General features: G+C 43.5%; 1 protein-coding gene across 1 annotated transcript in view; it reads left to right on the top strand.

Moving 5' to 3' along the window:
- Window positions 1-17,342, top strand: part of ANKRD29 (ankyrin repeat domain 29) — a 29,555-nt gene continuing 12,213 nt past the window's right edge. The window contains exons 1-6 of the mRNA XM_085319283.1: window positions 1-82; window positions 359-507; window positions 2,551-2,649; window positions 4,904-5,002; window positions 12,446-12,544; window positions 15,371-15,469. Of these exons, the coding sequence (XP_085175409.1) occupies window positions 1-82; window positions 359-507; window positions 2,551-2,649; window positions 4,904-5,002; window positions 12,446-12,544; window positions 15,371-15,469 (627 nt within the window). The remainder of the gene's footprint in view (window positions 83-358; window positions 508-2,550; window positions 2,650-4,903; window positions 5,003-12,445; window positions 12,545-15,370; window positions 15,470-17,342) is intronic.

The following is a 17,342-nucleotide window of genomic DNA, read 5'->3' as shown; positions in this document are numbered from 1 at the left end:
ATGTCCTGCAGCGGGGCTTGTCAGCAGGATGATTCAGCCTCCATAACCATGCTCAGCCCCACCACACAAACAGACAATGCAGGTACCAGGTAGCAGCACGTTGTTTTTTGTGATGTTTCCCTGGGGATCTGGACTCACATCATCAACTCTCATTACAGCGCAAGCTAAGTCGCAGGCTGCCATGGACATAGGGAGGACCTGAAACAACAGGAGATAAYGCATGAAGACCAGTCTCTTTAATTGTGCAAAGAAACTAAATTGGCTTTCTTTCCACAGTGCAGTTTTAAGAGAACAGTGAACCTGAACTGAAGCATACTTGGTTTGAATGCAGAATTTGTATGTGTGTTCTTGTGCACAGCATCTTCCAAAGTTTTCTGTTTCTACTTTTTTCACCAGAAAGAAACACCGCTCGCCAATGCTGCATTTTGGGCTGCAAGAAAAGGAAACCTGGCTCTCCTCCAGCTGCTGCTGAACAGTGGGCGAGTAGATGTGGACTGCAAAGACAGTGTATGCATGCAATGCGCACATGCCCACTGCACTGATTTACATCACTTTTCCATAGCCCACTGCACAGAGGGTGCGGCAGGCGTCTAACATGAGACATCTGAGAGTCTTACGACACTTAGACATGATTTAAAACTTTCTCTTGCCAGGAAGCAAGTTTGCAATTGAAGATATAATAGCGTGATGATTTACATCAGTGGCAAGGGGTTAGGAATTTACCAACACTCAAAAATGTGTCTTACATAGTTATTTGCAGAGTTGACATTAAAAACATGGGTTCTAGCACCTCAGGCTTCTCTTTGCAAGGAAATGTCATTCTAGTAATAGATCACTGTGACGAGTCGACTCAGCTGGTCATAGCTAGCCATGATTCTGTCAGCTACCAGCGATCCTCATAATTAGTTTAAAATAACCTTGGACCATACCCTCCATTTAGGCGACATAAAAGATTGTATTTAATGTGCAGCCCCGTGGGGCATGCAGTACCTGCTGCTGACCCCGTAACTTCTCTCCTCCTCTCCTGTACTTGATGCCAACACAAAGGCACAATAGATTTCCAAGCAAAGAGGAGCCCAGATGCATTACAGATAGACTTCATGGGGATTTCCTGACTGCCTTGGCATGAATTGAAATTAGTTTTGAGATTAGAAATGAGCTGAAAACACAGATAACATGTTTTGCTAGTTTGTTTAGAGCATATACACCGTTACTTGATCATACTTGGCTTCTGTAAAGAGCAGGGGAAAACCAGGGATAAGCAGTCCCCAAGTTTCCTGTGTTTGGTGTTTGGGCTGACTTGTTGAGAGTCATACCTGTGTTGTACAGGTTTAATGCTACTTTTAGACTGAAACATGAACATGCCCCAGCTTCTCTCACTTTGAGCAGTTTCAAAGTGCAAGAGATTTTTTAAGTAGCTAGTTTGAGGCCCAACTCCCATTGGCTTTTTCTGAGAGTCAAGAACATGTCCATTTATTTTTGCACTGTAGGAAGGCACAATTGTCCTGTGATATTTTTGGTACTGATTCTATGACTGTTATTTTCAGAGGTAATATTTTCATAGGAAAGGGTGTTCAAATTGGGGTGTGAAGTAAGTAGGACAGAGATAGATGCAAGAAATAAGGTCCATGACTGTTCATTTTTCTCAGACTAAGACTAGCCTTGATCAAGAGATTTTACAGTGTACTGTAGAATATCCCGACTTGTTAATTATATCAGGTGTACATATTTTCTAAAGTATTTTCRTATAATTAAGGCTGCATGCTTCTTCTTTGCAATATCACACATTCCTTCCTTGGATTGCATTGGTATATGTGAATGTTTTAGAAGGATGAGTTTCATCCTTACGCATATGGTCTTGGCATAACGTCCATACACCACATATGTATAACCCAGACACTGTTTGGTTCACTGAAGCAGTGGCTTTGCTGGGCCACCTAGGTAACCAGAATGCAGAGCTCTACTTTGGGACGTTCTTTGGTATGACGCAAAGATTCACAGTCTTTTGGAGACAGAGTTTGTTGTAATGATCCGGACACGCAATTAGCAGTCAAGACCTGGACCCTATTCCTGACACTGACTCTCTATAAAAGGCCAGAAAAGTCAGTTAACTTCTGTGTATAAGGTTGTTATTCTACAAATGGTAAAAAGATCCTTGATATTCTCTGATAAAAAGCTAGGTATAAATCAAAAATATTGTTGTTGTTATTGTTGCACTTATCTTAGGGATAGTAATACAGTCATTGCGTACATAGTTCCTTGAAGGATCATGCCTTAGCATTGTGCGCAAGTCTGTAAAGTTTTTGCTTTAACACTGGTTAATTCCTCATTTTCAAAGTATTTTTTATAGCAAGTTTCAAATTGTTTTAGAATCTGTTTAGGGGAAAATTGCCCCACTGTTTGTGAAGAAGAAAAGAACAAACAGGTGCTCTGGTCAAAGATCGTAAAATTCCTTCAGCTTTTCAGAAGAGGTACTGTCTCTACCGGACAGTCTAATTCATTGCTGGAAGTGTCTGTTGAAGGTACTGATCTGTTTTTCCTTACTCCCAGCTTGGCACAACAGCTCTGATGGTAGCCTCTTACTATGGCCACATAGATTGTGTGCGAGAATTGGTGTTGCAAGGAGCAGATATCAATCTGCAGAGAGAGGTAGGAGAAGTTCTGTGTTCAAACAGGGATTGATTAAGAGACTGTTGTGTATTGGAAATAATAAAGGAGTGTTATCTGTTGCTGATTTGCCAGTTGCTTATTTGGCATTTGCTGTGCAGTGCATGTATAAACAGGATCTGTTCTCCTGAGGACACCAAAGAGTTAGATGTCTGGAATTTATGACAGAAAATGAGATACTGGAGCTACATTTATACGTAGTTCACGAAACATTTCCAGGACATCCACTTAACATGGGGGAGTTACATATGAGATGTAATCCCATGGTGAATCCATTTATGCATCTGCCATTTTACTTATTGACACAGTAACTTACAGCTCTCAGGATGSGATAAATGTCTTATGATACAGAGAAGTCCTTTACCTTTTGATTTGCAGACTCTGGTCATTAAAATGGAACCGATGCCATTGCTAGCCCAGGGATTGTTTCGACTCAGTGTGCTTTGGAGTTTCTGCTTCTCCGTCAGAGCCAAATCATCTCTAATGATCACCCAGCTTAGTCATCCATATTTCTTCCTGCATGTCTGCTCTGCATTCAAAGCATCTCTCATGCCACGGCATGCTTTTTTGTGGAACTCTAATTATCCTTGGAAAGGGCAAATGGCAGTGGCTAGCTTTGTGAAAGTGCCTTCCCCTCACATCCTGAGCAAAGGATCATAGGAATAACTACAACCATTCTGGTTTCATGTGCTGGCTGCAGAGAAAGCAAAATTCCTGTGGGACAAAGAGAAATGCACTGGTCCTAAGAGAACAGCAGTTTAATGAGAGCATGCAGTAATATGGGATGACTGCAGGAGATATGGGATGGCAGTATTTTCTTCACTCAACAACGCAAGCAGATGTTTCTTACTTTCCTTGGTTACCTGGAACTATAGCATTAATCTCATGCTGACAGCTGCAAGTTACTGAGTCAGTGAAAGCCATGTTTGATGGTATAAGAGTCTTTGCACTAACTAGCTTAAACTTGCTTTAATCATGATGTCAGTATTTTTCAGTAAAATCTGGTTCCAGTAAAACATGTACTTAAACATGTACTTTCCCTTAGATAAACGTTGCTTGAAAAAGAGTAACAAAAGGAGAGGTTGAGAAAAGAGTTTTATAGACATGCTCTTGAATATCACTCTGGATATATTGATTCAGCAGGCTAATAAAAAGAGAAACAGGAATCCTCCAAAATCACTCCAGTGCAGATAGGAAGGCATAGCAAAATAGATGAAATATGAGTCATGAAGAATAATGACACTATTTTGGAAGTAAATCTTCATACCCAAATCAATGCTCTTGTACTCTGAAGTTGCGGTGAACCTCAGGGAAGTGAGACTCCTACAAGTGTGCCTTTGAGAAGGGACTCCATAATGGTCACAAGGGGCCATGTGCAGTTGTAAAGGCCTTTGGCACTGGATTGAATTTCAATGTAGCTCCATTTTCCTGCATCTCGTATATGGGATGAGAAAGCCCAAAGCTAGGAAAGCCTGTTTGTCTTCTTTCCTTCCTCCTTACCTTCTTATTTTCTTCTCTCCAGCCATTAAAATATTCATTTTTCATCCTGATTTACTCAGATGTCAATGACAGAACTCATTGTTTAAAATACAGAGTTCAGTTCTTCAGTGAAATTAGGCTTAGCCAGGGAAATAGTAGTTGCAGGGGCTGGTCATAGCTGAATGAAGGCTCCTTGGCTGGAGGGGAAGATCATACTGTGAGAGGCAACAGTGATTTACACCAACGACATTCAAATTTTGTCAGGGCCAAGGAAGGGGGAGCTCTGCAGTATCAAGTAACTCCCTCTCTGATCCTTCCACACCCTGATCCAAATCTATCCAAATTCCAGTTTCTCTTGGATGAAGGGGCAGGTTGGCAGGTGGTATAGGGGTGTGTTTTAAATTGGCTGTTCTTCTCTTGTCTAAGACTCTTCTCACTCTGGGCTTTCTTTCCCCATCTGGAGACTAAGGAGAAGTAAACGAATACCAAGAGGTCTGTACTAGAAGCTTTGTGCAGAAGCCTGTCATGGAAATTAAGTTGTATTCAAATGTACGATGCTGAACAGATCTCTCAGTGCAATGAGAAGAAAACTGACCACTTACCTACGTACCCTGTATCCTCTGGAGTCCTCAAAGTCATCACCATTCTTTTCAGCTGATATTCTCTTGATTGTACTCAATATGTTTTAATTTGAAGTATATACTTCAGTCAAGTGTACTATGTGTTTGGGTTGTTTTAATCCATTTTTTTCTTACAGTCAGGTGCAACTCCTCTGTTCTTTGCTGCACAGCAAGGCCACAATGATGTAGTGAAGTTTCTCTTTGAATTTGGAGCCTCCACTGAATTCAAGAATAAAGTAAGCGCATAGGTCTGTTTTTGCATGTTGATATATTCTGAGAATCAAGGCTATTGTTTCCCATTGACATGAAACACGACATGGCAGCAGGAAGATCATGAAAGGAGTTCCTCACCTGAATGTTTTCTGAGTAATATGAGTAACATGACAAACTGTGAAAATATTAACTTGGCTAAAATAAAGCAAAATAATAGTTTTTATTACCTAGACTTAATGGCACAGATTGGTCAGAGATCAGTCCCTTGATAATGAGATCAGTCTTTCCTCTGAAATTGTCCTGAAATACAAGAATGAAGGGTCTTTGTGTGCATGTTAGACAGGCTCCCATTTTGGGTGCATGTACATCACTTGCACAGGCTGGAATTTTGTCCACATTGAGGTGTCCGTGTGTGCCACCACAGGAGACGCAAGAATATATTGCCTTCAGACCTCCCTAAATTCCCATGTACCCACCTGTAGCAAGAAGATGAAATGCATCTTCTAACTTCTGACTCCTTATTCAGGTTGGTCCTTCTATAAAATCTTCTTAAATAGCCAAAAGCACTCCTGATTTCCTATTTCCACTGCCACAACCTGACTTCAGTTCTGGATTAAACCTCTGCCCCTCTCATGCCTTCAGCGCCTTGATCCCACTTCATGGAGCATAGACACAAACCTTCTGTTGTGTTGCACAAGTCCTCTCAAAAGCGTGAGCTCGGCAGACTTCACACCCTTGGCAGCTGGTGTCCTTCTGAAAGCTGGCTGTGTCCTCCGCCTGAGGGAGGGTTATTCTCTAAGCAGATRCTCACAGAGGCTTCCCTGTTCAGGATGATCAACAGGACCCTCACAGTGAACRGCATTAAGAGCAGATACACTAGCAACAGCACATCAGCTCAGTTTCTTTGTCCAAGGCAGCACTAGTATTTCTGCTTTTAGCAAACAGAACCAAAAGTACCAGATTTTTGTTAAACATTCTTCTCCTTGACATGGTGACCACATTTGGTGGCACTGGGACTGATGCAGCTGAAATTCTTCATTTCCATTATCTGGAGAGAAGACTTGCCAGTACCCTGGGATCCACAGTGATGCATGTTTGARGAGGAAAGAATTTTTCTTTAGTACACAATAACCAATTTTTCAAGATATTTTAGTCTGGGATTAGAAAGGCTCCCACAAACCGTCCTTGTTTTCAGAGTCCTTTCAAACACAGACTTAAGTTCTAAGGGAACTGATGGAAGGTCACTGCCCCCAGCTCCTAATTCTCCAGGGACTACAGCAGATATTACTCATTAAAAATCAGTAGGTTCTGTGGCCACAAAGCTAACAGATGCCCATAGAATAGGATTTGCATTGATTTTGGTWTCTCAGTGAACTATGTTTGAGGTAAGCTACCCTCTGACCACAGCAGAAACATTGATCAGTACATTTAAAAGCATGAATTGATCTGTGGCTCTTTAACGTGAAATGAGCATGCCTGTGTAACCTAGCTTCACAGGAGGGTGCATTAAATACAACAGCTGGATTTTAAAGTGTTCGATAATCTCATATGGAAYGGAGCTATTATGAGAAGCTGCATGCTAAATTACTCAGTCTTTTACTTCAGGGTTGAAGTGACCGTAGTAGGAATCAGGAAAAACATCTTCTCTTATGTTAGGCTGTGTATAACTGAACTGTGACTGTGTTCTCTGACTCATCTAGTGGCCTGCAAAATGGCCATGAAACCACATTGAAGGAGCAGAAGTGTCCCCCAGTACAGGAAGCTAAAGAAGAGCCAGGACTACTCTTCGGGGTTAAGTGTGGGATTGGGTAATGTTTTTGCAGAGGAAGAGAAAGTAGAGAATTCAGGAAACTGTTGGTAAGGAGGGAACACAGAGGCCAAGCATCTGTTTCTGTCTAGAGGGACAGTTTTATCTTCACTTTAGCAAACCTTTGCACAGCCTGTGAACTAGGAGTTTGCAGAGGTCAACACTTGGTCCAGAAGGTAAACAGCAGGGTTGAAACTGTCTGATTCTTAATGGCAATGTATGATCTTCTATGAAGCATGTAAAATAAGTTGATGTGARTCGTTACAGCAGAAAAAAAGAAGTAAAGATCTAAGTAAGTGATACGGAAATCTTTCTGCATTCAGCCCCATCTAAAGGCTTCCACAAATGCAGGTTCAGGCTCTACTGCTTTTCACCTTGAAACTTACAAGTCAAACRTGAGTTGAACCATGTTCTAGTCTCAGATATCTTCTCAGCTGCAAGTTACTCTTCTTCTCCAGGCCAYAATTTTACATCACTTCTGGAAAAGCCAGTCAGAAGGGAACGCCACATGATGTGGACATGAGGCAATTCCCCAGCAGCATCAAACATGCCTGTCCAAGCACTCCCTCCTTCTCTTCACCTCTTCAAGGGGGATATCAATAATACCAGCCACCTCTGTGGCACTTCARCACTCAGTATTATGCAAGCTAAGGTGCCTGAAAAGGCTCTTAAAAGTTGGATGAAGGACAGCTGAGTTAAAAGGAATTTATGCAAGATTAAAATGATACTGCTTAAAAAGCTGKGATTAACTATCGCGTCCATGCCCTCTTTGCGAAAAGGATCTACTCTTTCTGTACCATTGTGGAAGTATGAGGGCTTTACTAGATACGTCGTTAATTCTGGAAACCATCCTGGAAATCGTTGTCTCRGCCATTGCTTGTAGGAGAACTGCAGCTCTTCTTCTGAAGTGAGGATCCAGCCATAAGGATCCAGATGTTTACAGTGTCCAGGCTGGGCTTTGGTAACTCAACCTACTTTAGACTAAGGCCAGGAGGGAAATTTGTGCACTGAGCAACAGTGTGTCCCCAGCAAGAGGCACCACTGAGAACATACCAGAGCACCAGCGTGCACTGCCCATTGGCCTTGTTTGSTTTGGTATCAGTGAAATTTCTGATTTACAAATGCAAAATTTTCTGTAGCTTGGAATTGTAGCATCAAACTAGCTTCTGTTGTTGGGCAACCGAGATAACGGGCTCTCCCCACAACCCCGGACGCGAAGCACCTGACAAAATTTACCTTTTCAAGTCAAAGGTAAGGGGTGACCTGAATAAACCACTTAGCCAGGAGTCAGGCCTGGAAGAAATTAAGCTGATTCTGTCTGCTTCCAAGGGGCATTAAAAAATCATCAATTTGCATTGATAATTTCTGTTGTCAGTGAAGAGCTGGAATTAAAATAACAAAATCGATCAAACATACCCCAGGAAATAAAGGCCTTAAAGCAGTGTAACATCAAGCATCCTCCTTGTAATTTACTTCTCTGGAAATTTTAGTTACTGCATTTATCACTCAGATCTGAGAATGCTAGAGAAATATCTTAGCATGGACATTCAATTCTTGTTACCCCTTGTACTGTTAGAGCTGGCACTCACCATGCCCGGCAAAAAAGCAGGTTCTAAACCAGCATAATGAAGCAATTAGCAACAACTGCTGATGTGATAAAGGAAAATAAATACTGCTGTCTAAGATTATTATGGACGCAAGCTTCCATACTATTTTTGGCATTGTCACAGGCTGAAATCCATAGCAGTATGTATCATAAATTAAAATGTGTTTTATTTATTTTCTTAATGCGGGACATGTTAAAAGCATGTGGGTTCTTAAATGGATTTCCCCAGGTGGATGTCTCCTGAGCAATACTGAAGGTAGRACAGAAGCAGAGGCTTTTCTTTACTGAATAGTGGTTGCAGAAGAGCAGGTCCCCTCCCTTTTAGCATGTTTCAGAGGTCATAAAACACCATATAATTCTAAGGTACTTTCCGGGAATGATGGCAGAGTTGAAGGAAAAGGTGGGCTAACAGGCCCAGATATGTAGTCTTACCAGGTGCTGCTTACAGARGAGGTTGGCAGCCTCTGTACGTGCTGCCCATAGGGAGGAGAGACTGGAGRAGAAAGGAGGTTGCAGAGAAAGAAGTGCAGAGGTGGCTGGGAGAACTAGCTCTCGTCTCAGTCCCAACTGTGCTGGAATGGACTGCAGTAAAAGATTAATAAAAGCTATGTTGGGTCAAGAAAACAGGATATGAGCAAGAAACAAATGCGATGCTCCGGGCCTTTTCTCAGCTGCGTTGCCCAGCTGCCTCCCACAGCAGAGCGAGTTTTGCTGTAGGAGAGCCTCTGTGGCTGCTCACATGTCTCAGCTCCTGTTTGCTGCCCTACTCAGAGTTTCCAAGATGCTCGCCAGTCCCAAAGATGCTGCTTCAGCTCTTTGCCTTTTGGCTGAAGCCCAAAAGCAAAGTGAAGAGGGAATCACGTGGCTGACAGGGAGTTTAAATCTCTGACATTTGCCTCTYTGTTTCATGCCCTTGTCTGCCTTCCTTGAGTCTGTAAAACGTTGGCCTCTCCAGCCGGGGCTTGCTGGGGTGCCAGGAAAGGTGACTGTGCTGGTGAAAAAGAGAAAGCAAGGAAGCAGGTGTGAGAGAAAGCAAGAAGGAAGCTCGGTAGGGGGGCTGCTTTTTCCCCTCCTGAAAAAAAAGAGTGGCCCTTTGCCCTGCCAATTGCTTGATTTAACTGAGTGCTGTCTTGCCACAAGTGGTGAGTGTCTGCTCACCACTATGCTAACGATACACCCGCCTAAAGCAGGCAAATGTCTCTTGGGCTCTTCTGCTGACCCTGTTCAACCTGGTGGGGACACACAGTAAGGCAGGTCTTAGAGCCCAGCTCTCTTTCTGGTCAGGGAYCAAATCTTTGGGCCAAGGAGTTATTATCAGATTCTTCCTGGCCTAGTGAATATTTGACTAAGAAAAGGCAACTGGAAGCCAGGGAGGAGACCTGGCCCACTGACTGTTTTTTTCTGATCCTTGGAGTCTGACCAGGGTGATCATGTGGTTGCTCTAGGTCAGCTCTAGTTAGAGCTAAATGGTGTATTTTGGAAATGTGTTATTGTTTCCAAAAATGTAATTAGTTAAAACTGGCCACTGAATTCAACCAAATATTTGGTGAGAATTCCCGTTTTGAGACACTCAGATCCCTCCTGCTTGAACTCTCCCCCTTCTTAGACCTGAAGCTGTTACAGCTCCCAGGGTGGGATCACACAGTTCTGGTCAGAGCATTTGGCCTCAGCTCAGCTAGAATAACTGTGGTTAGCTTTGCAAGCCTGACTTTTATTTGGGACCTGTCATTTGGTTCCCTCCAGAAGTGACGTTAATAACCAAACAGTATTCTTAAAATAACACATTGTTTGTTGAGAACATAAGAATTTTAATCAAAAAACAGACTATAAAGCAATAAACAAGTTATGCCCATATCCAGGTTACTAGCTGTGTTTTTACCTTCTGCATGGAGAACATCAATACTTTTAAGCTTCCTATAGCTAGTTCATTCGTCCCCACCTTTCCACAGAGGACCTCCAGGCTGGATAGCACAGTTCSTTTTCTTAACTAACCTTCTCTCGCAATTTCCTTCAGGGAAAGAGTCTTTAAAAATGTCTCTGCCTTTTGTTTGTAGCCCTTTGATCTGGYAACTCATTAGTTGGGCAAAACAGCTCTCAGCTGGCTGGAGACAGGAAATAGGTTTCACAAAGCTATTAGCTTTTGCCATTGTCTTTTAAGCATGTGGAGGGTGGTTTTTTTTTTTTTATCTTGGAACCAATGTGGTTGCTTTTCTGCTTTGTTCCAGCAGTTCCTATGAAATTAGGGCAGTTTAATTTGACAGGAAAGTTCAGTAACTCACYGTACCTATAGAGTAACTTGACTCCACGGATCAGATTACACACTACATTTACTCAAATAATCCAAATTAAATATACAATTCTGTATTGTTACGTAACAGTTTCACATCTGTGGTTTTGCTGACACTCAAGACTTGTTTGCTTTTCAAAGTTGTAGGGAGGAAGGGTGAACATGAAATTTTGAGAGTAGCCATACACAGTCCCAGTGGGTTAGTTCAGTTATGTCAGAGTTTGAGTTTTCCTCAGGCGATTACAGTCATGAAACAGCACCCCAGATTTATAGCTGGATTGGTATTTCCCAKTAGAAAAGATTCAGTTGCAAAACATCGGTCTCTTGTAATTTCCCTTGCTGGATATCACTCTGTGCGGAAAATTTCAGACAAAACTTTGGAGCTGTTTCAGAGAAGCAAGAACGAAGGAAAGCACGTATTGTGCCCACATTAATAACAGCTCTAGAAACCACTTATTTGAAATACTTTGCATAACTTGTCCGGTGGAGTAGGGGCTTGAGATTGGGAGTAGGCAGGGAAGGAAAGAGGAGAGAAGACCTTGGGTGCTGAGGACAGGAGGTGYGCACCATCCTCACGTGATGGCAATCCCTGCCCTCACATGGGCCATGGTGTGCCCTACAAYGCCTGTCCTCAGCTCCCAGGTGCCCTGAGGACAGGTCTAGGCATACAGCAAAGACTTTCCCTTGCTTGTGCTTTCGGGGATGCCTCACACTGCATCATCTCCCAGCTCCGGCTCTTGAGGAGAAGGGACAGACCCACTTGTCCCAAGGAGGGAGGTCAGTGTCCATCTGGCCAAAAAAGGCTGGAACCAGGAGGGGGAGGGTTGGAAAGGATAGATCTGGAGGGGTGGAGGCAGAAGAGAGACCAAAGGGAGACCCAAGCCATGTGAATCTTGTCACTGTCCTCAAGTGTTGGTGGCACCCTCTAGCAAAGAGRTTCTCCTCCTGCACACTGCCATCCCAGGCAGAAGATAAGAACCTCCTCTCAATCTCAGTGGCAGAAATGATGGTAAATTTTGAGTGGAGTGCACTGCACTTAACAAGGCAAGCTCCACATTTGCTATTTCAATGTTTTCAGCTGGCTGGGAGTCATTAGCCAGCAACACTAAAGTCTTTCCCTCCACACATGGCTCCTACAGGAGCTGCTGTACAAGCCAGACTCTTTGCACGTGTCTAGGTCTCCCTTTAGTGGTGATGTATAGTAATTATAACAACCTGGGATTGCTCCTAGCTGCAGGGGTCACTTCTTCAGCAGAAGTAATGGGCTTCCACAGGTGGYCGTGGGTTTGGTGAGATGCACACTTCCATGGTTAGCTCAGATACTTTTTAGAAGTGTCCTACCTACCTTCTTCAGGCCAGCAATCAGCAGGTGAGAGGCAGGACCTGAGGTGAGGTTGCTCTTCACTGGGTGGGAGAGCTTGGCAGGGGTGGTAGTATGGCTGTACGTGGGAAGATGGAGGAGCTCAGAGCCGTGAAGGGAGCAAAGCTTCTAGTGTGAAGGCAGAAGATGAACTGAGAGCAGAATTCTTCTTGCTTCCTGTCCCTCACTAAAAAAGCCTCTGGAGAAAGATGTTTACAGTGACAGAGCCAAGTTCAAAGATTTATGGAGCAAGGCTGTGCGCCACAGCTATGAATGATTTGGTATTTAGTCACTACAGAATTGCTGTGAGCCAACTTCTGAGAAGCCTCAAAACTTGCTTATGTTTTACGGTGAGTAGAGTGCCTGCCCTGTCCCCTTACTGTGCCCATTCTTTGCTTTTCCACAGGACGGAGGCACTGCCCTTTTAGCAGCTTGTCAGTACGGGCATGCAAAAGTAGTGGAAACTCTGTTGAAGCACGGTGCCAACATTCACGATCAGCTTTACGTGAGTTTATTTGACACAGATATCGACAATTCTGGTGATGGAACAAGCGTGCTGTTCGCTGGAAAGCAGCAGGCAYGCCAGTGCCAGCACGGTAAAGCGTCTGCCAAAAGCTGTGGTTTTACCCTACTCTGCTTTTCTAAGATGTGCTTTTTGTTAACTGCCTGCTCTTCGTGGTCCTGGGAAAAGAGGCACAAAACCAGAAACGAGGATTTAGCTGCCTTTGGGTTCATTATCTGGGTGAAGGAAACGTTCCAGGTCCGGAGCAGACCTGTGCTGCCCCTTACGCCGGCGCAGGGGTTCGTGTCCTGTTTTAGCACGCCAGAGGAGCGTTGCAGGCGGAAGGCGGAGCAGCTGTAAAGCCTCCAAGGGTTTGGAAGATCATCGGCTAGTCTTCCGGGGTAGCTGCCAAAGAGTAGAAAAGTTAGGTTGTCTCCAAAATCTTTTTCAAAGTCGCCCTTTAAAGTGAAGTCATTGGCTATTTGCGCATCTCTAGCTTGTCGACGCTTTGGGGAAAGAACGGTTAAGCTGACGGGGTCGGCACAGTTTAGCTGACTTTTCAGAAAGCTGGACCGAGCTGATCAAGCACTGGATTTAATTTGCGTCAGCGGAGAAGCAAAGAAGCCGAGCTGACATAAAACCCCRAAGCCTGGCAGGTTTTGTCTCCGCTCCCCACCACTCTTTCCCGCCCCGGGGCTCTTCAGCCGAGGCCGACCAAGAGGGGTCTGTCCCCCGCAGGCCCCTGTGAGCAGCAAACGCGCGGCTCCAACTCAACTCAAAACTGCTGCTGCTGCGCAGACAGCCACTACCTTTCTAGCGGGCAGGGATTTGTAACGCTTACCGTTCTCTGCACCGTCGTCCCAGGGTTTTCCACTCGCTTTAAAAATAGCAGCGCTGCCACACCTGGAGACACCCGCTCAGAGGTAAAGGCAATGAAATATCTTCCTTGCGGTGTCTCCTGGAAATAAGCAATATTTGCAATGGGATTTGGTGACRCGTTCTTATTGCTCCTAGCCATTAGGCAAAATCCTTCAGAAAGAGCCGCTTCATAAAGTAAGAGCGCGTTCCCTCGAAAAGGAGCGTTAGCCTGACTCCTTCTGTGGGACATTGCCAAGCTGGATTTGCAAAGTGGTGCCTGGGTGGCTGTTTCCTTGGCATGCCACCATATGAGAGAGATTTCAAACACACACTTGGGTAGTCCTCTCCAAACYGTCAAGATAGACGTTTCAATCTTAAATTGACTAAGGTGAGGGGTAGAGAAGAAGAAAAAGTCCTAGCTAAAAAGTATTTCTTGCAGAGATATTTTATAGCCTTAAAATAGTTTTCTTATGCAGAAATACATCATAGCCTTAAAACAGCTTTCTAATTCTTTCAGGATTTCTCATCAATTCAAATCAAGTGCAAAAACCTAATAAAGAATTTTAAAAATGGTTAGACAATAGGTAAAGCATGCTTCTCCATATCAATCGATGCTCTAAAAAAAGGAGCACTTTTAATATTCCAGAACTTTTTCTCTTTCTGAATATGCTGAATATGTTCCTGCTTTGCCTGTCTCTGGAGGAAGTCTGCAAAGACTCACCATATTTTATGCACCTGCATAGCATTCAGGGAAAACAACCCCACTGAGAGCCTGGAGGTATTARTCTGTAGTACCAGCAGACACCTCACCTGTTTACCAGGACATTTGTCTTGGAATCAAGGTCAAACATTTTAATTTTGGATGCTGGGCACTATATTCTGCTCATGCTTCACCGGGCACGTGTTGAGTGTCTCTAAGCAGASAGCAGCATTCAGCCCCAAAGTAGGGACATGCCAACAGTGTCAACAAGGGGCTTCCACTAAAACGCCCTGTATATAAGCGTGAGCATGAGGTGCCTGGAAGATAGGTACCCGCACGTCTGAGAGACGGCATGTTCATTCCTGCCTCTAAACTAGAAGAGCCTCAGCTCCCATGAAAACTCCCCCTGGGCTGAGCACTACGGGTGTAGGATGGGTAGATGCGCGTCCCAGCCTCAGTACAGGTTTCCACCTCTAATTGGTTAGRTGGATTCTAATGAGGTCTGGATTTTTTTTTCTTTTTTTTGTCAAGAAACTCAATATTTAGGACTTTTTTTTTCCCCCTAGGGAAGAAGCTTCCATGAAGCTAAAGGTTAAGGATTTTCTAATATAGAAAACATTTGCACATGAAAGACATGTCAAGGAAAAAAAAATCCCAGATTCGTTAAACTCTTTCACAAGCTTTTTGAGGGATCAGCTAGTTTCTGATAGGGCTGCAAGATGCCTGTTTTGCATATCCTACCATTACATGCCTATATTACAGGTCCAGTCTCTTTTGCAAGATGCGCCAGAGCAGTGACGTGGTAGTTGCTGGCAGACTTCAACACTGTAGTCCCCAGTCTTGCAAAGTAATAGAGCATTTTTTCACCATGAGTACCTCTGAAGCAGAACACTTCCACGTGAACATGAGGAACCTAAATGAACATTTCAATTGAACCTAAATGAATGTATTTTGTTATATAGGAATGGATTCCTAGTTATGTGGATCAGTGCTGTGATGAATTAGAGTGTTAGTATTCTAGACCAAGGATTTAATCCTTAGTTTGACATATGATGTGCATGTTGAATGAAAATATTACTATAGTTTGTCATGAACTGGGCTTTGGATTTTKATAATTATTTTTTGAGCTCAGCTATGTATGTGCTGTTACACTGCACATTAGCATCAGAAGGAGAAAYTGATTCTGTCTGGTTTGGTTTTGTGCAAAACACTGTCATCATTTTAACATATTATGTTAATAATAATAATAAACGGAATATGTTTGTACTCAGGATGGAGCTTCTGCAACTTTCCTGGCCGCGCAAGGAGGATATCTGGATGTCATCCGCTTGCTGCTGTCCTCAGGAGCAAAGGTCAACCAGCCACGGCAGGTAATGTTCAACGCTGTCAGAGCAGGGCCAGGGTCAAATTAACAACCTCTTACTAAAAATTAACGCTGAGATTTTCATGGGGTATCAGATTCCCAAGGTGAATGGTGGCTGTGCCTGCATATGTGTTTGAGCTCAGATCAGCAGTGTGGTTTTGAAGTGAGTCACCCAGTCCTCTCTGTTTGCATGCAAGCTAGATCCTTTATAGAAGAAATGAAACTGGAAGCCCCAGTCCAGGTGTGCACCAAATGCACGTCATACCCAAAAGGAGATCAGACCTCTGACAGGTCCTTTGGACAGCTTTGAACCACAAGCACAGTAGACACGTTTGGGCTACAGGATTAAGCTAAATCAAAATAAAATCCTCAGGCTGCAAATAATGTTGATGTAGTGTCCTTGCACTAGCTCTCCCAACTACTGATCTGCTCCTGTTGTGCCAGCTTACCTGTGAACGTGCATGCATAAAATCCTGGGGTTCTTCTGAAAATCCGATCTGGAAACTCCAGTGAGRGACAGTACCAAATTCAGCACACTGAAGTCAACAGTACCTGCTTCAGTATCGAAGTTAATCTTTCACAAAACTCTTTTTTTTTTTTACTTTTAGTTTTATGTCTTTAGTTTTACTTCATATCATCCACATGCACCCTGAAACTCAGACATAAGTTGCACCTTCATCTCTGGAAGTACCTGATACATGTGAAAAGCTTTGCTATCTCTGTTTGCAGTTAATTASGCTAGTGGGCCTAATCCTGCAAATACATAGTTCAGGTGGCAACTTGTAAGCTTGAAATCAGCTCCTCTGTAAGTAGTAGGGCTGCTGTTTGAACATTAAATCATAACTATGAGCTAGATTTGGAGCTGATTCCGAGGTGCCTGCACTAAGGGCTAGATCCCCCTTGCGTTATTGTATGCTGGTGGTAGATTAGGATAAAAGAGACTTCCTGTATTTTAAACTAAATAAGGGCTACATAAGCATATGTGGTCTACAGACACATATATAAAACTTTCTTGGTTTCCAAAAGAGGGATCCATAACTGTTTGGCTATTCTTGAATCTAACCTCTGTGCTTAAACAGCATATTTAGATGCTGCTTTGAGTAGGCAGATATGGGAGTTGCACTTCTAACTTACAACCTCTTGGCACTTAGAAGTGTCTAGTTAGACATGGGGCTTCCCGGGAACCTTTGCCTGCCTTGAGAGAGCCTCCTCTCTGGGCTGCTGAAACCCTGCGGGCAAGGTCGCTGCCCTGAGTCGTCACTGCACCTTTTAAATTGAGGGGATACGGTCTTGCTCTTGCGGTCAGCCGCCTATGCCCGCCGCATGGCTGTGATCTCCGACTGCAGCAGGTAAAAAGTGGAAGGTGGGAAAAATGTGAGTCAAATAAAATGTGAGAGCTCTAACAGCAGTGGACAATACGGCGTGTGACAAACTTYATCAGTTATTTTCAGTATTTTCTTTCTTCCACCCTGAAGAGCCTGACAAATTAAAGCTCCCTGATTTGGCCTAGATGAAGATACAGAAGTGCTATGAGGAGCTGCTGATTAATATAGTCTAAAAAAACAGTGTAGGAGGATAGGCCAGTGTATGTTTAATGCTTTTTGAGTAGGTCAAAATAAAGCTGGGGGAAYCTGAGGTTTAACTCAACCAGTTTGCACCAGTAGCCCGTGTAACTGTAAAAACTACACTCTGTACGCTAACCATTTAAAATGTTGGAATTATAATGTACCAGCTAACTCTGGTTAGCACTACTTTTTAGATCTCTAATACAATTTGTATAATGCAGTGTTTCATTTCATAATGCCTTTTTAAAACTTAGCTGAGGCAAGGACTCCACACTGCGTGARTGCTCTTTCCGGCTCTCTTTCATCCCCAGTAGT

Source organism: Rhea americana, unplaced genomic scaffold (assembly GCF_003343005.1).
Source record: "Rhea americana isolate MKP2758 unplaced genomic scaffold, rheAme1 scaffold_58, whole genome shotgun sequence".
NCBI lineage: Eukaryota > Metazoa > Chordata > Aves > Rheiformes > Rheidae > Rhea > Rhea americana.
This window is presented reverse-complemented; position numbering and strand designations above follow the sequence as displayed.